The 19,053-nt window shown below is 49.9% G+C and overlaps 7 protein-coding genes across 7 annotated transcripts; 3 read left to right on the top strand and 4 right to left on the bottom strand.

Annotated features, from left to right (window-relative positions):
- Positions 1-630: 630 nt before the first annotated feature.
- Positions 631-2,158, bottom strand: M438DRAFT_99027 (uncharacterized protein). Its single transcript, XM_029910458.1, has 2 exons — positions 1,926-2,158; positions 631-1,868 (listed from the first exon to the last, which is right to left on the bottom strand). The coding sequence occupies exons 1-2, from the start codon at positions 2,031-2,033 to the stop codon at positions 747-749; spliced, it is 1,230 nt and encodes a 409-aa protein (XP_029757389.1). The 5' UTR covers positions 2,034-2,158; the 3' UTR covers positions 631-746.
- Positions 2,159-2,524: 366 nt separating this feature from the next.
- M438DRAFT_348296 (uncharacterized protein) lies at positions 2,525-5,104 on the top strand. Its single transcript, XM_029906110.1, has one exon. The coding sequence runs from the start codon at positions 2,879-2,881 to the stop codon at positions 4,736-4,738; it is 1,860 nt and encodes a 619-aa protein (XP_029757390.1). The 5' UTR covers positions 2,525-2,878; the 3' UTR covers positions 4,739-5,104.
- A 718-nt stretch (positions 5,105-5,822) lies between these two features.
- On the bottom strand, positions 5,823-6,437 carry M438DRAFT_256922 (sure-like protein; the record flags this gene model as incomplete). Its single annotated transcript, XM_029899726.1, has 1 exon — positions 5,823-6,437. A coding segment is annotated over one exon (615 nt), but the record flags the coding sequence as incomplete, so codon positions are not given.
- A 298-nt stretch (positions 6,438-6,735) lies between these two features.
- M438DRAFT_99004 (uncharacterized protein) lies at positions 6,736-8,854 on the bottom strand. The gene is made up of 3 exons (XM_029910457.1): positions 8,665-8,854; positions 7,961-8,553; positions 6,736-7,903 (listed from the first exon to the last, which is right to left on the bottom strand). The coding sequence occupies exons 1-3, from the start codon at positions 8,747-8,749 to the stop codon at positions 7,130-7,132; spliced, it is 1,452 nt and encodes a 483-aa protein (XP_029757392.1). The 5' UTR covers positions 8,750-8,854; the 3' UTR covers positions 6,736-7,129.
- Positions 8,855-11,475: 2,621 nt separating this feature from the next.
- On the top strand, positions 11,476-12,477 carry M438DRAFT_348301 (uncharacterized protein). Its single transcript, XM_029906111.1, has 2 exons — positions 11,476-11,810; positions 11,867-12,477. The coding sequence occupies exons 1-2, from the start codon at positions 11,556-11,558 to the stop codon at positions 12,275-12,277; spliced, it is 666 nt and encodes a 221-aa protein (XP_029757393.1). The 5' UTR covers positions 11,476-11,555; the 3' UTR covers positions 12,278-12,477.
- Positions 12,478-12,930: 453 nt separating this feature from the next.
- Positions 12,931-13,973, bottom strand: M438DRAFT_399403 (uncharacterized protein; the record flags this gene model as incomplete). Its single annotated transcript, XM_029909411.1, has 3 exons — positions 12,931-13,014; positions 13,065-13,821; positions 13,953-13,973. 3 exons carry the CDS (start codon positions 13,971-13,973, stop codon positions 12,992-12,994), a joined length of 801 nt encoding a protein of 266 aa, XP_029757394.1. The 3' UTR covers positions 12,931-12,991.
- Positions 13,974-15,128: 1,155 nt separating this feature from the next.
- Positions 15,129-18,637, top strand: M438DRAFT_348302 (isoleucyl-tRNA synthetase). The gene is made up of 2 exons (XM_029906112.1): positions 15,129-15,841; positions 15,908-18,637. Exons 1-2 carry the CDS (start codon positions 15,208-15,210, stop codon positions 18,517-18,519), a joined length of 3,246 nt encoding a protein of 1,081 aa, XP_029757395.1. The 5' UTR covers positions 15,129-15,207; the 3' UTR covers positions 18,520-18,637.
- The last annotated feature ends 416 nt before the right edge of the window (positions 18,638-19,053 follow it).

A 19,053-nucleotide genomic window follows, 5' to 3' on the forward strand; every position in this document is an offset into this window, starting at 1 on the left:
TCGTGTTTGAGCTGGCGATGATGTCGGTCGCTGCCTTTGGGGAAACTTTTGCCGACCATCAAGCCTCCGCATCCACGCCCTCGACCTCGTCAAAACTGCAGCTTCGACACTTGTTCGTCCAAGAACTACTTCGCTCTTTCCCACCATCTGAATTGATTGAACGAGCGAAGGAATTCAGCACATGAGAAATACCCAAATAGAGTGGAAAGAAGGAAACATTAATCATTGAATCTGTGGTATCATACTAATAACAAAAACTCCCATCGCGCCTCGCCTGCCCCATAAATGCAAGCCAGTGCGATAGAATCAACATGAAGGAAGAAACCCCAAAGCACCCTCACTCATCTTCCATCTGGCAACGGCACAATGATGAGCTCATGTTGGCTATTATAGCCGAATGTTTCCCGTAATGAAGGAACTGGTGTAGGGTATTGCATGAAGGGTCCATCTGATAGGCCAAACATGAGTGGTCCATCGATAAATGGGGTGTGTGCTGGTGTAGGGACGTCTGCATGTGTTTGCGCAGATGGTTGGAGAGACGTAGGTGGTGCACGACCGTCTCGAAAGTCTGAGCGCCTCACGGTGCGCCGTAGATGAATGCGATCCCTCAAGGACCGACGTGAATCAGAGCGTCTCAAAGAGAGTCTCTTAAAGGAAGCTTCACTCTCGGACTGTGCTCTTGAAGACGCTATACGATAAACGTGGCGGTCCCAAGGTCGACGAAGACGTCTCAGAGAGCGTCTACGCTAGGAAGCTCCTGAGGGAGAGTTGCTTCCACCGCCGCCGCCGCCAAAGGCATCTCTCATGCGAGCCCATGCAGCCGAAGCAGCTCCTGACGGTCCGGCATCGGTATTGGTAGTGCGCTGGTGAACGGGACTCTCGGAGACATTGATAGGGTCTTCTCTGGTGCCTTCACCTTGACCCCAAGCTCTGTTATTTCTCGCAGTCTGGCCAGGTTCTCTGGGTCTTGTAGCATTCTCGGGACCATCTTCAGGCATGATGCCTTGTCTGCAGTGAGGACATGTGTCGTGCTCGCCCAGCCATGCCTTGATACAGTCGGCGTGGAACCAATGACTGCATGGTAGGACGGTGACTTGGCTTCCAATGAGAGCCTCGTCCATGCAGATGGAGCAGTCTGCCTTTCCCGTTGTTTCATCCAAGTCTTCCTTTGTGATTTCCTTTTGCGGCAGCGAGGAGATAGCTTCGGCTGAGGCAGGACCGGGAGCGTTGGACTGGTTCTGCTCCATGAGCTGTGATATTATCCGGTCCAGGGCTTCTTGACTGTAAACGGCGTCACCGTGTTGCATGTTGGCAGGGTTGAGCAAGTTGGCAAAGATATTGCCAAAGCCAAGGGGGGCAAAGGCAGGATCGGGACCAGCGCCGCGTGGAGGAGCTTGGAACATTTGGTTGAGGATGTCGGGGAGGTTGTCGATGTTCTGGTTTTGGGCTTGAGGGCCATTGGCGTCGCGGGGAGCCAGACGGGTAGTGGCCGTGTACTGGAAATTGGGACCGCCGCCGGTGAAGACTCGCACGTTAGGCTCGCCATCGGGGGATTGTGGAGGGCGCTGCTGTGTTTGTACGGCGCCTCCCAAGAGCTGACCGAGCATTCTAAGTACGTCTGGTCCCTGGGCATGTACGTGTTGGGGCGGCGAATCGGGATTACGAGGATTGTTGGAGAAGGTATGGCTGAAGCTCATGTGGATGCCGCCCTGGGGATTGACCTGGTAGCGGTAGTTGTGGTCAAGGTCGCTCTCTTCGGGGTCGGGGGCGTCGATGGGAGTGTTGGCCCAGGGATTGTGGGCGGCGAGCGGGTGCGGCGTGTCTGCTTCTTCGTCGTGCGTGTGTCTCGGGTCGTGTTGTGCCTCAATCTGGTGGTCGCTGTCAGCAAGAGGCGGCTGCCATCAGTCTGTCTGGGTACGGCTTACTATCTCAGTAAAGTCCGAATGACAGTCCGGGCATGTCAGACCGCCTTCGTCTCTGAACCATTCGTTTTCGCACACATGGCAAAAGACCAAGTCTCGCTGGCGTTCCATTGTCGCCGGCTGAGGGTGTTGATGCGAGCAGAAAGGGTGAGTTCAATGGATGATTGATTGCTGCTGGTCAAGATTTTGTCGACAGGGAATAGATGGACTTTCGGAAAGATGCGCTTTACTGCATATGCAATGTCGCGTTGTGCAAGCTTTGTTGATCCGTCACTTTCTCCCGGAATAGACAGGTGTAGATTTCTTAGGTGATAGAGAGGCCTGTGAGGAAACCAAACGTGTCCGGAATGGCAGGAAGGCGACTATCGCTGTCGAGTGTCAAGCCATCTGTAAAAGGAAGTCGCTTTGTCTATTTCTAAAGGATGACCGAGGTGACGCATTGTTTGGAACGCCACACCACCAAGAAGGCTCAGCTGTGGCTGACCTATCTGTCCCTTCTCGTCTCTTCCATCCAGCAAACATTCTGTCTCTGTACCCATCTCTTCACGTGAGAAAGCATCATCACACTCTCTGCATCCTTCAGTCACTTGCACCGGAATCATGCATCAAGTTCTACGAATTTGCTGTCGTGTGTGGGTCTCGCCAGATCCGTTAGGCTCAAACCACCGCTGCATCTTGGTACAAACAGCGCTATTCATATTGAGTCATGGTGCTCGTGAAAGTTCACAGGGTGGTTCTGCTACTGTTGTCTCTATAAATCTGTATGCTGAAATGTCGGCCATCAATGTGGAACCCAAGCGTTGCTGCTATCAGCCACCCGCAGCAGCGGCAGGAGGCTGAGCCAACTTCCAACTTTCCGTCAAAAGCAAAATATCGTAGACCTACTGAAATTTTCCTTCGTTCGTTCCCAGAACTTTGCGACAATCCTGCAAAGCCGCAGAGTACTGTCCGGCATCATGAAGTGGAGATCCATGTTCAATCGCGACAATGATGGTGCGACGCGCATGATTGACGAAGCCAGCGCTCTGCTCCCCACCCACGCAGACAACATCCCCAGCGCCGTCCCCGCCAAAGAAGTCACCAGAATTGCTCTGCGTCTCAAACATCAGATTGAGCAAGTCGTTCCATGCGAGCTTGAGGAGGATAGAATCACTGCCGCTCATTCTAACATCATCACCCCGGCCGTCGTCGAAACCGCCCGTTCTGCTGGCAAGCATGGCCGCTCTTCATCTTCCGATAACGATTTTTCAGCTTGTGTTGTTTTCTGCTTGTTGATCTGCAAGAAGTGGTTCAAGCGTCAAGCTTTGCTGGAACTCTGGGATGCTGATATGCATGAAGTTCGTGCTGTTGCTTGTGAAGTGATTGCTAAGGCCATCATTGAATCAGAGGAAGACTCCGGTTTCTTGCTGCAAAGCATTCTTCTCAAGAGATACAGCATCATCATTGATGGAGAAGAGACTGCTCCCAACAACGTCATTGAGAAGGCTGTTGACCTGCATGCCCTCAGAGTTATCGGAAGCTCCGGCTATCAGAAGTGCATTACTTACCTCTGGCGTGGATGGCTTGTACAAGACGAGGATGACCCGACTCGCTTTGTCGACTACAAGCTGAAGACTTCGACAAGTTACTGGGACCATCTCGATCCTGATCGTATGCGCGCTCCCCTGTACCAAAATGCTCTCCAGGTCTTCATCAGTATCCTCTACCTCGGTTTCTACACTGGCGCCATCAACACCATCAACCCTACTGGTGATCTCGATATCATTGAAGGCCTGCTCTACATTTTCACTCTTGGCTTCCTCTGCGACGAGATTGCAAAGTTCTGGAAGGTCGGCAAATACTACTTTGGATTCTGGAACTCCTTCAACAACACTCTCTACGCCCTTTTGACTGTGTCTTTCGTCACGAGAATGATCGCTCTTGGCCACCACGTCGGAGACTCGAACAGAAACAAGTTCAATGAGCTCAGTTATAACTTCCTCGCCTTTTCCGCACCTATGTTCTGGTGCCGTCTGCTTCTCTACTTTGACACTTTCCGCTTCTTCGGAACTATGCTGGTCGTGCTTAAAGTCATGATGAAGGAATCTCTCATTTTCTTCGCCCTCTTGTTCTTCGTTAGTATCGGTTTCCTGCAAGCCTTTGTTGGTCTGGATCAAGAAGATCAGAAACTGGATGCTACCAATTTCATCATTCAATCCATGATCAACGCCGTCATGGGCAGTCCCGAGTTTAGTGGATTCGACAACTTCGCCCCTCCTTTCGGATTGATTCTCTACTACATCTTCACTTTCATCGTTATTGTATTGTTGCTGAACATTCTGGTTGCACTTTACAACAGCGCCTATGAGGATATCACCGAGCACTCAATCGACGAGTACATGGCTCTTTTCGCACAAAAGACTTGTCAATTCGTCCGCGCCCCTGACGAGAACGTCTTCATCGCCCCCTTCAATCTCATCGAGCTTGTCTTCTTGGTCCTTCCTTTCGAATGGTGGATGGACAAAGACTCCTACGAGCGCCTCAACGACTACGTAATGGCCGTCATCTACAGCCCCCTCCTTCTCGTCACAGCAGCCCTGGAAACAAGAGTTGCCTACCGCGTCCGCTTCAACCGTAGCAGAGGCGAAACAGACGAAGACACCATCGAAGAGTGGGAGCAAATGGACGGCGAATGCGATTTCGAAGGCGATGGCTGGGTGAAGAAATGTGAAGAGACGAAACCTAACGTCGAGTCCGATGGCACTCTTGTCCAGATCAAGGAATTGAGAAAGGAGATTGAGGAATTGAAGGAGATGTTGAGGAGTTTGAAGGGTTGAGCGTCAAGACTTTTGAAGTAGATAGCTCCTAAATTGATCACAAATATACAATCAGACTGCTGAATTGCAGTAGGATGGATTTTGATTCAATACGACGAGAAAGAGTCCGATTTTGCCACAGACCGTAGAGCATGATTCCACGAGTCTGTCGGGGATATCAAGCCAATGGTCAGGATTACCCGAGAACATGGCGCGTTCAGCTCCCACGACGGGTCCTCCTAGTCCGAAGTCATTGACAGAAAGAAAGAGAGAGAAGGGCATCCGATATATCGAGCGATTTGAAGGATCAAGAGACGGATATGTGATTTTAACCTCGCAGTTAGGTCGTGGTAAAGATCGTCTGTCCTTGCGGTAGATAGCAGATTCGGGTCTAGCGAGACAATTTGATATACGCAAGAGCGACAGATGATATTAAAGACGTCTCGTAGAAACACAAGCAAGGACGGTCTCGCTTCCTGTCCAGTTCTTCGGCGAACATCGTGTTTCTATTTCCTTTTTGTTCCGACGACTCTGGAGACCTCAGCTTGCATTCCAACCACGACTTGACGAGCCGTAAAGTATTCGACAGTATACGCGTACAACAAGATCATTCGTGGAGGATCCATCCGCTTATGTGCGTAGAAAGCATGCGCCTTACTCATACCACCATAACTCCACATTTTCCCAAACCCAAGGAGAAAAGCAGAGGAGTTCGGCTCCGATCCTCAAAGCCCTAATCTGGACCTTCAAACCACCTTCTAAGTATGGTATGCGACAGGTTCACTGCGGAAAGCTTAATTCCACCAAGCATCGTCATTCCACAGGAACTCGAGATTATTGCGTGCGTTCATGTCGGGTGCGCACTGAGTTTTGTGATCGACGTTTTGCCGGTCTGGATCGCCCAGGCATCGGTGCCTATGGGTGCATGCATGCTGTCCTCGACGACTTTGTCGAGCTTTGGTGCCCATTTGAAGAATCTCTCTTGACCGACCATGGAGGTCTCGGTCTGCGTAGGTGAGTGCTGCTCTTCTTTGATAGCTGTTCCTGTCCGCTCTGGATCCTGCTTCTGTTCAATGAATCCAGCCCTGGGCATGAGTTCCTCGAAACAATCTGGTTTTCTCCAGGTATTTGCGTAAACACTCGTCCAGGCAATTTCCCGTGCGACTCCTACCAAACACGGTATGGTGACGGAGTAGAGGGTTCCAGGTGTCCATTCGCCCTGAGTGTAGAGTTTATCGATGACCTGGATGGCGTGTTGGCTCATCTCAAAAGCTTCTTCGGTATCGGCCCGATGTGTCGCACGAGCAAAAGAAATCGCAACTGCTCTATATCCGCAAAGAGTCGCTTCCAAAGCTGCTCCGGTAGTACCAGATGACAAAGCGAATATAGAAGTGATGTTGCAACCAACATGCGGTCCACATATGACCAAGTCCACCCTGGGACGGTCTTCCAAGAGATGTCCAAGAGCGATCTGTATGCATGAGGCAGGAGTCGAGTTTAGAAGGAACCACGGATACGATCGAGGCGAATTGGTCGCAGTTGTTTCAAGCCATAGAGGAGTCGCTACGACTTCTTCGTTGGTTGAGTGGGCTTTCCCCGCCCAAGACTGCTGATTTGTGGGCATAACGACGGAGAGGAGATGTCCTGAAGACTCAAGTGCATGAACAAGTGACAAGGTATAAGACGAGGTATGGCGTGGTGGTCCGTCGTCATTGACAAGCTATCGTCCAGGGAGGTTGATCAACTTCCTGGCTTGGAGCGCATGTCGAGATTTCCTTACTAGAATATGCATGATCCAGTGAAATGGCTTGTTTGTGCGGAAGTTGTTGTCAAGATGTCTGAGAAGACCTCTCCTTCAGTTGAGCTCGATTCAACATGGCCTCGGTGGAGTCGTCCGTTGACGTGTCGTTGGTCCTTCTCCAGATAATGCGCCTTTACAAAAAGCAAAAGATCGACTTCTAGCCCTGAGTAATCATAAAACCTTCCGGTGGGGAGCTCTGTTGACTTTTCTGATCTGTGGAGGCGCAGCAACAGCCTGCAGAAATTAGTTCTCGATGTCAGAAGTGCCTCGAGGCGATCCAGTCGATGGAATTCGTCTTCCCTTCTCTTGTGACCCTACGCTCTACTGGACACGAGCTATGGTAGCTTGTATTTTTCGGATGCGATTGCCCTGGGGAGTGCCATTATAACAAAGTGTCTGCCGATGCCCTCAAGGGATGGACATTTTTTCGTCGAAAAATTCTTTGCTCGTAAACGTGAAGACGCTTAGTAGGCTGGGCTCGCACACCATGTCGGAATTTAGAGGACGATGGAATCTTCCAGACTTGACAAAAAAGGCGTTGCATGACGATGAAATTCCGTTTGTCGCATCTTCCTGACTGCTATCCGCTCGAAGGAACATCTTGGCAGGTCTCAATCAAGGCACAGAACTTCTCGATGACAGAGCTCGTTCACCCTTCCAATAAGCGGCTTGTAGGAAATGGTGTGCTTTGATTTCTGGAGATCGAATGAAAGGGAATGCTGCGATATGCGTGCATGCAGAGGTATGTCTTTGCTTGACTGGACGTCTGTGAGGCCGTCCTCTTCAATCTCAATGATTGTTTCCACGATGTGGGCGTAAGTAGAACTGTTCAGTAACCCTTCTTGTCTGTTCGACTTGCGTAGTAAATCTACGATTTTTCGTCGAAGAATAGGATCTCGACAATGTCGGGCAACTTCGTAAAGTGGTCCGATGACGCCCATATCGAGAGCGAAGGAAGGCGCGAGTGGTGCTTGATTTCGCGAATCTGGGTTGGTAAGACCTAAGTTTGCCTCCGCCAGGCAAACAATAGCACGATGAAGAGGAAGGAACGAGTCGCTTATAACGGCTCTCTTGTCTTCGCTCAAGTCTTGAGCTTCTTCTGCTAGTATGCTGGTGGTTTCAAGAAGTCTGCGTATATGCACGGCGTTGTACGCGGCAGTTTCTCGTGAGATTGGAGCAGCATCCTCGGTGTTAGTTGGCGTTCCTGACATTGTATATACTCGTCGGACTCTCTCTTCAATGGACAAATTCCCAGAAATCGCAGAACAATCTCTCAATAAATCTTGGCATGAGTTTCGCCATTCGTCTTGTTCTTTATACTGTGAGACAACCTCCTTCGAAGTATGGGCTGACGAGCCTGAGTCAAATATGTTCTTATTGACGAGCTATTTTTTTGATCAGTCTTACAGCCCATGACAAGAAATTGAAAAGAGACAACCTACACGCTTGGCATGGATTTGTAGGCGAGAGATGAGGTCTTCATACAATGAAACATGCTGGCCCTTGGCTGCTGGTAACATAGCGACAGATCGTTGAAGCAGTGCAACAGCATTCGCAAGATGTCCTTGCATTATCTCGATACATATAAAAATGATAGCAGTCGTCATTGCAGATCCAGATGTGATTGTGTCTTGCATTCCGGTCGAAAGCGAGCTGATATGATGTCGAATCGCAGCATCGTAATGATTTAATGCAGGCCGACTTCGGCTCGACTGATTCTTGAGACTCGTGAAGTCTCGGTGAAGATGAGCGAGGGCGATGAGTGCGTGTCGAGTGCCGATGTCTTGGTGCGCCAGTTGTAGAACATGACGGTTCCAAAACTCTGATGGAGAACTCCCGGAAAACTGGTCGATGGAGATACGAAGAAAGAAATCGATTGCGCCAGCTTCTTCTCCAGCTTTGAATACATTCAAGCTGAGTTCTCGGTAACGGCTCGGGGATGATGCTCGAGATGCGACATATCCATCGCACTTTCTGCCAGTGGATATGCATTTCTGACAGCTCGGTTGCGTTTCATCGCATTTGATTCGACGGACTGACGACACACAGAATTAGGTACAGATTTTTGCATTTCTTCCAAACCAACTCACTTCTATAAGCTCAAGTCAGTGAATGTATCACAGCATTCATTGTTGATATATAGAACTCACCTGCATGTTATGCACCCAGTTCGCGTCCTGGGCTTGTATGCTCGCTTCCTCTCTACAACTCGTGTCTCCGGCATATCGCATTCTGCCTAGTGATCTGAGGGCACAATATCACGCGCGCGTCAAGGTACCTGTTGTCCAGACCTGCTACCACATTTGGGTAACAATCTGTGAGATCAGTTTGCTCTCGTACGACAATGGGGTTGAGATGGCGGACAGGGTAGAATAGCGGAGCAAAGCCTTGGTGTTGTGCTGCTTCCGACGTCCTGTCGTGATGGATTTCCATCACAACTTCGAGATTTTTGTCAACCACAAACAATAGCTTCTGGGCTGCGCAAAATGTGATAAGATCATTGTAGATAAATGGTCTGTAGGTGTTCTGATTCTCATGGTCTTCTTCCACTATCAAACCCAGAACAAGAGAAATATACACGCCTTGTGTTTTGCTTGGCCAAACCAACATCACAATTTTCTAAAGGAACGTCCTGCGGCTCTTGGAGTTTTGCATCTGTTTTGTCTTAGGACTTGTGCATCTTTTCTTTACACATCCTTCAAATTCATCATCTATCTTTTTGCCGGCCCCTGGGTCTCCCCAAGCATTCTCCCTAAACTCATCTTTGCTCCTAAGATACCCATATGTCCGATGGGAAACACACAAATATCTCCCTCTCGGTACCACCTGGAAACACTTAGCACTGCTCTTCTGATCTCGGTTCATCGTCGGGAGAAGCTTCAAGACGAGTTTTGACGAAAATCTCGTTTGAAGCCAACGGCCCCGCAATCCTTGCACCGCCTTGGATACGGTCGTACTCAATGCTATCACACCGTCTGATAGTGTGATAGGGTTCTTTGAGATCGGCTAAGATGGTTTGAGGTCGGTGATGGTGAAAACACTCGTATCTCGGCCCCCAGTGTAGCTATTGATATACCGACCAGATTTTGAGCTCGTACGAATTCGGTTGATTAGTCTAGTTGGTTTATGACGTTCCCTTTACATTCTGCTGCATCGTCAAGGCTCTATAGCCCTGATTGCATGGTGTAAAGCGGGAAAGGTCGTGGGTTCGACTCCCACATCGATCATTCATTTTTGTTAGCTGTAGTCTTATGTCTACGATCCTATGATTCCATCTTTTTTACAACTTGAGCAACTACAAGTCTGAACAAGTGATACTTGTAGCTAGGTAAAAGGCTATAATGTAAGCCTTTAGAGTAGAACTGTCAACTTTTGTACCACCTTAATGCAGCAGAATCTACAGAGGACGTTATAACTACTAAACTAATCAAACATGGAATATGCGCTCGAGTAGCCGTGGTGCTAGTGAAGCTCTCAGAAGAATCACAGTCTCGAAGCCTTCTCACGAATTCAAGAGTTTACGATTTCTTCCATTGTCAAGAACCACTATGATCACAGATGTGCCATTAGATGCTTCTCGAAAGATTTCCGGTGCTCCTTCTTTGCACAAATAATTTTCATCCGCACTGGTGCCACTATTGAACATGTTCAAGACAATATGATTATACAGCCAGGGTGATGACCTCAGCTAAAAGACTTGGGCGAGGAGAAGCTACCATGAACACATCAGTCGTAGATCTCCAACACGAGTCAACACAAACCGGTTTGCACATGCTGCGAACTGGATGATCGCTTTCGATCAGGATTGTGTCTCATCATGCATCAGATCTCACAACATGAGTCGGAGGAAGAGTCAGGAGTGAATCCTTCGTATTCGACTTTCAACATCAACGTCAGAGGCCAAGCATTTATTTACACCAGACGCGCGTACTCCGAGGCGTGAGGCTTAAATGCACAGCAGGCAAGAAAAGGCTAAGTAGTGGTGAGAGAGCTTGAAGCTAGCTGCCAACAGCTACCCCGAGTATCCCACGCAACAATCAAGGCAGTGCAAATTGCGACAGGATAGTGGAAAAAAGGAGTTGATGCGTTCAGCCGTCAGCAAGGGCCAGTGTCGCTGAATGGGACCTCTATTTAGCAACGCGATTCACGCGATCTCAGATGTGTGCGACCGCAAGGCTTTCCACAAACAACAATGATGGTTTTGCCAAGGGATATTCACCGGAAGTCTACCCGAAAGAAGAGGAACATGTTCCAAGTCCAGAAAAGTAAAAGCTCTTTGACAGCTCTCGAAGATGACATGCTTGTTATTGTTGTCGCCGCTTGCAATCATCTTTCCCAAGTCAAGCCCAGTCAATGGCTGTTCGAAACCTGGAAAAGGGAGAAGATCAAAACAATCAATCTGCAGGCCGCGGAGGATCATGATCCTGATGGAAACACAAATAGAATTATGCAAATGGTGGCACAGCGATCATCCAGCCACCTCCGCGCTTTTACCCTGCGTATGATCATGCCAAGCCAGAGTTTCCCCTGAACCAACACCGAAACGACGGCAACGCCTGCCTGGACCAATTCGCCTCAAAGAGCTGTGACGTTTCCCGTAGCTGCTTTCGTACGCAAACTGCGTCATTTAGAGGCCAGAACTTGCCAGAAGCCGGACATGATCGCGGGGATCAGCCTCCTATTACTGGTAAACATGGAAAGTAGGAAGGCAAATTGGCAGGACAGCATGACAACATCCAATCAGAATACGGACCGATGCATAGCTAGAGTAAGGAAAGAGGTAAGGCGCGAAGTGGTCGGGACACTCGGAGGGAAGGTACGAGTTTCACTTTACCCCGTCATTCGATGTCCGGATGTTGTGATGCAAGAAGTCACTCGTGAAGTGAGAGAGTTGCGCCTTCCCCTCTCTCGTATATAAGCACCTCTTCCTTCCTCAATCCTTGATTTTCACATTAACATCAACCTTTGCCATCATAACAATCGTCACCTAGACACACTTTCATCAACCTTCAACCCTCACACACCAACACCATCACAATGAAGTACTCTTTCGTCTGCGCAGCCCTCGCCGCCTCGGCCGTCAACGCCCAGATTCTCTCCGACATCACTAGCGGAGCTGGAAGCATCATTGGTGCTGGCACCAGCGGCGCCGGCTCCGTTATCTCTGCAGCTACCTCTGGAGTCGGTCAGGGAATCTCGGGAGCCTCATCTGTGGCATCTGCCGGAGTGAGCGGCGCCTCATCAGTCGCCAGTGCAGGCACATCCGGAGCTGCTGGTGCTCTTACCACCCTTGTACGTTGATTGTAGTCCGTTCTTGCTTTGGGCTTTGCTGATCAACCTTGCTACAGACCGGATCTGCTTCCAGCGGTCTCTCCTCAGTCTCATCTGGCCTCGCTTCCCAGTCCTCGGACTACTCTATGCGCATCAGCTCTCTCTCGGCTGCTGCTGCCACTGCCACTGGGTCCGCCCAGTCTTCTCTCAGCTCTGAGGCCGCCGCTCTCCAGTCATCGGCTTCATCTGCTCAGTCCTCCGGATCTGGTGCCTTGAGCTCTGCTTCCTCTCGCATCTCGAGCGCCGTCTCATCCGCTTCATCTCGTGCTTCATCTGCCGGTTCCTCGGCCGCCTCATCTGGCTCCAGCCGTGCCTCATCCGCCGCATCAAGCGCTTCTTCAGCTGCCTCCACTGGCGGTGCTCCTTACACTGGACCTGCTGTCGGTGGTGTTCTTGGAGCAGCTCTCGGCTTTGCCGCTCTTCTCTAAACAAATCGCCCATTAAACATCAGAACACAACCAAAAGCCTGCTTTGCTTGCAAGCACCGCGTTGAGAGATGGAGGAGATTTTCTTTTTCACGAATTGCTACGTCTGTACACTATGCCCCAGCATAACCTTCTGTAATAAACTCATTGGTTGACCACGTTGTTGGTTGACTGATCAATGATTCAAACATTATACCCGCTAAGCTTTCTTCCTGTTTCTTGGTGACCATCGTACATAATGTGCTTTTCATTTCAACCCTTCCACTCTGGACCGGATTGATGCAGGTAGGCAGGATGGTTGACAGGCTTGCTTCGACTACTTTGTCAATTTTTGCTCGTTTGTATTATCCAAGACTTGCGTTCGTGCATGAAGCTCTTGTTGAAACTCACTTTTGTATCAAAGCAATATCATATCACACAATGGCTTTCACACTTTTACACCTAACCTACATAGCACATATGCTCTTAAAGAATGGCGAGATAAGAGACTGATTAGTATCTCAGAAACGAGTACGGGAAGGCATGCAATTTCTGAATCGCTCCACTACGATAGATCCGAGCTGGCTTTGAGATCTCTCTGTCTTACAAAGAGCTCAGGAATATTCATCAGCGCAGCAAACCGACCAGTGCAAAGAGCGAAAGAGAAAGATTCATTTGCGGATATACTCGAGTCTGCTACTTAAACATTCGCTGATGGCTCATTGGCTACAAAAGACATCATCCACCATCCGTCTGCACAGCTGTAATACACATCAGTGTCTTCTTCTTCCACTACAACACGAATACTCACGCGTTAGAAGCCTTGCGATATGTGTCAGTGCAATCCCGGCGGTCCTTCTCGTCTCGGTGATGTACCCCAACAATATTTGTCGCATCGCACTAAGGGTTATGCGTATGTAATGTCGTAAGATCAGATGCAGACCAAACGCCAGCAGGATCAGACAAACTATCCATTTCATCTTCCATATAGAAGGCAAGTAAACACCAAGCAGTGTGACGATGATGGTGAGAGGTATGAGGCTGAAGGCAATATACGCCATGTGCTTGATTTGAGTGCAGTGGTCGCAACAAGAATCTCGTGGTGCAGCTTGAGCAGACAACTTGACGTTGTTTTGAAAAGACAATTCAAAGTGCAGAAACTGGTTGAGATGGCTGAGCTCCTCATTTGCGTATATTAGAGTCGCTTGAAGGATGGAGGCACAATGTATAAGGCATGAACGGAGGCATGACTCGCAGGCGTACAAGGTCTCAACCAAGATGTCGAAGTCGCTGAGCCAGCAGAGAAAAGGTATGTAGGCGAGACATCGATGCTGGAGGACGATGTGGTGTTCAAATCGCTCGAAGATGGTCGGAGGTGGAACAACTGAGAATTCTGCTCTTTTGGCTCTTCCTATGTCGTTGAGAAGCTCTTTAATATATGTCTCGATGATGAGATAGGGAAGAGCTTTGTAGTCGTACAAATACTGAACCTGAGAGTCGAGACTGCTGTTCAGGAGGGCAAATCGGTAGTCGGAGCAATCAATGATGGAGGTGGTGAGACGGTGTTGCTTCCAGATGGCAGTTTGCCATAGGAAATTTATGGGTGCGACATCAGCGGTTTCGTATATGTTTGCATGCAGTACGACAACTAATTTATCTTGTCAGTACATGTTCCCAAGGATCGATCAGCTTGACACACCTTGACATTGTTTGCAATCATGTCTTCCATATGTCAGGGGAGCTCCGAGGTGATTGGGGTTGTCTTGTGGTATATGACCACACAAGAAAGTTTGAGTGTTGATAGTGATCGGAGATCTGGTAAGTCTCTGGCCCGCAAAGCCTAAATGGTCCCGGGTTCCCAGAGGAGAACGGATGGCAATGCTGGATCACGTAAGTAGATGTCAAGGGAGGAAAAGAATTGTGAGGTCTTTGTACATAATACGATGGGTCCACATGCGCTTGTCTTGCGAGACCCCGTTGACTGTTCTCTTCAGGTTGACAATATTCTGTGATTGTAAGTAAGTGACTTTCGTCGCAGTCCCATGAGCCAACCTTCATCCAAGCTTCAGCGGCTGCAGTGTCGGGCTTGTACTCGAGGATCGGCTGGTAGGCGCCGTTCTGACGGAGAACATTCAGTAGGTTGAGTATGCATGAGTTTAAGCAGACATACCCCATCGAACATCAAGCCAATACAAAAGAAGGCCGTATGAATGGGCATGTCGATTAGGTTTCGATCTGTCAAGAAGCTGAGAGGTGAGGATGGTAGGGCAGTTTTTGGGCCGCGGCGAAGACTCATATAGATTGAGACATAGCCGGCCTTGAACGTTGTTCATCAATGACACAAATAAAGTTATGCAAAGTTTGATAGAGATCTCTTTCTCGTGGACGTGGCGTGCAAGCAATGGATAGAGTGGAAAAGGTTGCTTGTCTTCCTGGACAAGGCAAACACGTATGCATTGACAAGGCTTGAAGAGTGTTGAAACTTGCAAACCGAGTTGCCAAGTAGGAACAAAACTGTTCCTATTCGTCAGGGGTAATGTCTTGTTGGAAGAGCATTCCCTTGAATCCTTAGTGGTGGGATAAGAAAGCTGAGAGGCTTCGAAAGCTGAGATGGCTTGGTGGTGAGATGAGTTTCAGGCAGGTTGAATCATCAAGTTCAGGGAGGTAAGCAGGGCTGAGCACGCGAGCAGTGTTTACAAGCAACTTGTCGCCTTGTTTCGCGAGGCGCATCCACTTCCGGAGTATACTAATTGAGAATAGCAGGGGGAAGAGCTGAAATGGCGGTCTTGTTGGAGGAAGGCGCGCCAAGCCAAGCTTCCCGCGCTCCGCAAAAACGTCACCAGCCAGGTCCGTCCAGCGACTTTTTTTGGTTGTCATTCGAGCAAGCGGCAATTTGGTGGTGAGCGCAAAAGGAGAAGGAACGACATGAGGATTGGTTGAAGGAAGTCGCCAACATGTTCCGATCAACACGCGGACTTCGAGCAGCGGCTGGTTCCTGGTCGCAAACGCTGCACCTTCCCAAATCGACATTTCCCGCCAGACCATCGACCGAAGAGCTTCTCAGATACCGGAAACGATGCGCCGACGACTTTTATGCCTGGCAAAAGGAGAACCGACCAACCGAAAATGAAGACGGCGAACGAAACACCTTCGTTCTCCATGATGGACCTCCATACGCAAACGGCCCAGTACATGTCGGACACGCCTTGAACAAGATCAACAAGGACATCATCTTGCGATCGTATGCCAAAAGAGGAGTCCGAGTGGAATACCGACCAGGATGGGATTGCCACGGTCTGCCCATCGAGCTCAAGGCCCTGCAGGCGCATCAGCAATCAAGCCTGGAGAAAGAATCGAAGAACATGGTGGATGAGCCAACCAAGGAAGCCAGCGTCGCCCATGGTGCTGGTCTGAGTCCATTGGCTATTCGCGAGGCTGCAAAGAAGTTGGCGACAAAGACGATATCAGAGCAGATGCACGCCTTCAGATCATGGGGTGTCATGGGTGAATGGGACAAGCCGTACAAGACGATGGATGCTGAATTCGAGATCAAGCAGCTGCAAGTCTTCAGAGACATGGTCGCAAAAGGTGAGGTCCGTCCCTGAGTGCCTTGGCCAACATTACAAGGCTCAATGCTGACTGTCTTCCCACCAGGTTTGATCTACCGCCAGAATAAGCCCGTCCACTGGTCACCCTCCTCTGGTACCGCCCTGGCCGAGGCCGAACTCGAATACGACGAAGACCACCGTGTTGTCGCTGCCTTTGTCAAGTTTCCCTTGGTCAAACTACCCCCTGTCCTTGCCGATAATGCCGCTGTTCAAGCCGACTCGGTCAGCGCCTTGATTTGGACAACGACGCCATGGACCCTCCCCGCCAACAAGGCTATCGCCGTTCGTTCCGACATGTACTATGTACTGGTAGAAGTCACCGGCAAAGACCTCCCCAATGACCTGCAAGGCCAGATGATTGTCGCAAAGGAACGCGTCGAGTCACTTCAAGCCCACCTTCCAGAAGGTGCCTCGATCAACGTCCTTGTTGAGAACATCTCGGGTGCTCTCCTGGAGAACACCGAATACATCAACGTCATCTCCGCCGAGTACAACAAGATTATTCATGCCGACTTCGTCACCGCCACCTCTGGTACTGGTCTGGTCCACATTGCCCCTGGCCATGGTATGGACGATTACAATGTCTGTATGAAGCTGGGTATTGGTCCGGCCTTCGCCCCCGTCGACGACCATGGCAAATACACAAACAAGGCTTTCCCTTCGGATCCATCATACCTCCAGGGTCTGCCTGTTGAGAAGGACGGTGCAAAGGCGGTCGTCGCCTTGCTCAGAAATCCCCAGTCCAAGCTGTCGGTACCATCACTCAAGCCCGAATCGTCTCTTATCTTCAAAACGCATAACTTTAGGCATAAGAATCCTATCGACTGGAGAACGAAGCAACCCGTCATCACCAGAGCTACTGACCAATGGTTCGCCAACGTTGGTAGTGTCCAAGAATCAGCCCTCAAGGCTATCGAGGACATCATCTTCATCCCTGAGACCGGCAAGACACGCCTTGAAAGTTTCTTGAAGGGCCGTAGTCAGTGGTGTATCTCCCGCCAGCGAGCTTGGGGTGTCCCCATTCCTGCCTTGTTCCATAAGCAGACTGGCGAGGCCGTCCTGACCGTCGAGAGCATCGAACACATCATCAAGGTCATCCAACATCGCGGTACTGATGCCTGGTGGGCTGACGCTTCCGACGACCCTGCTTGGATCGCTCCTGGTCTTGATCGTGAATCCTATGTTCGTGGCAAGGACACTATGGATGTCTGGTTTGACAGCGGTACCTCTTGGGCCCAACTGGAGAAGCGCGAAGACGGTGCTGTTGCAGATATGATATTCGAAGGCTCTGACCAACATCGTGGTTGGTTCCAATCTCTTCTTCTCACGTACCTCTCTGGCCAAACCGGTACTGCTAATCCTCCTGTTGGAAGCATCATCACCCATGGATTCACTCTTGACCACACCGGTCGCAAAATGAGCAAATCTCTCGGCAATGTCATTTCACCCGAAGAGATCATCAGTGGTACCATCATCCCGCCAGCAAAGACGAAAAAGGGCACAAAGGCTGCTCCTCGCCCTTATCAGGCTAAGAAGGACGCCATGGGCCCTGATGCCTTGCGTCTATGGGTTGCAAGCAGCGACTACACCAAGGATGTTGTGATCGGTCAGCCCGTGCTCCAAGCCGTCCACTCATCCCTCCATAAATACCGCACGACATTCAAATGGCTTTTGGGTGTTATGCACGATTACCCTGCGCCCATCCCAATCGAAGAATTGTTGCAAGACCTCTACTTTGCTGACCAAATCGCTCTTCACCAACTCTCCAAGACCTCAGCACAGGTTTGGGACAGTTTCGCCTCCTACGAGTTCCACAAGGGTGTGCAAGCAATCAACAAATTCATCAATGCCGACCTTTCAGGCTTCTACTTCGAAGTCATCAAGGACAGATTGTACGCCGATGATGAAGATGTCCGTAGACATACACAAACAGTCCTCTTCATCATCATGGAAGAGCTTTGCCACATGTTGGGTCCCGTCACCCCTCACCTTGTGGAAGAAGTATGGCAACACATTCCCGAGGCATGGCACGAATATGACCCTCAACCCTTGAGCCGACGAACCTGGGAGTTTCCCTTCACCGCAGAGTTCGACGCTTTCAAGGCCGAAGGCGCCATGGAGAAGGTCATCAAAATCTTCACCACGGTCTCTACCGCCGTAAAGTCTGCTCAAGAAAGCGCACGCAGAGCTGGTAGACTCGGTAGTGGATTGGCTTGCCGTGTCGAGTTGCAACTCCCTCGCGAGACCGGCAACGTACCTTTAGCCCTCCTTCATGACCTTCGCAACACAGGCGAACTTTCCGAACTCTTCGTCGTCTCGGAAGCAGACATGGTCCCACTGGACCCTGACTTCCGCCGTCAAATCGCCGAGCAAGAACCAGACGAGGAACTCCGCGCCATCCTACTCGAGCCCGATGAGCCAGCTTGGAAATTCGAGTGCGAGTTCGAATGTGGTGACCCGAACAACCCTGCTACTGGTAAAGCTGTCGTCATGCCACCACGTGGAGAAAAATGTATTAGATGTTGGCAGTTCACTTCTGATGAACCTGAAACCCTCTGTGGCAGATGCGTTGATGTTGTCGGTGACCAAGTTGGTGTTAACGATGAGATGATCGAGGCTGAAGGGGATGAGTATGATGAATTGGCCAAGTACCGTTGAGCCATCATATCGTCATGAGTTGCACATTGCTGTATTGTACCAAATAGGACTGTAGAAATAGGGCTCGGCGTTAAGGATAAAATCTAGACTTCTTTGATATCCTCTCTAACAATCTCTCTCAATCTCTCCGCATTGCATTGATCTCTTCGCTAAACTTAGAGTGAGATTGATCGGAACCAAGATGACAGCATCTTCCAAGAAATGTTGCTCGACGCCTTTGTTCTTGCTCGCTGTAGGTGCCTGTTCTGGTGCTCTCGAGGTACCAGACAGTCAAGCTCCTCTGACAATTTGCGGCACTTACTGTGCCCCTTTGTATCGTCCGTCTCTTTCCTCTTGCTCAAAATCGCACGGTGTTGATTCGGGGAGGCAAATATGGCAAGGCTTGTGGTGAGATGTGGGTGTGTAGTTTCATGAAGGAATGTGTGCTTTTGTTCGGTACTGTCGCTTTCGATTGCTGGGAAGCGTTGTTGACTGAAGGAGGTGGCTGTCATTCATATGAAGACAAAGCGGTCGGACGTGTCGGTTGAAGTAGCC

The sequence above is a fragment of the Aureobasidium pullulans genome (assembly GCF_000721785.1).
Source record: "Aureobasidium pullulans EXF-150 unplaced genomic scaffold scaffold_20, whole genome shotgun sequence".
Classification (NCBI taxonomy): Eukaryota; Fungi; Ascomycota; class Dothideomycetes; order Dothideales; family Saccotheciaceae; genus Aureobasidium; species Aureobasidium pullulans.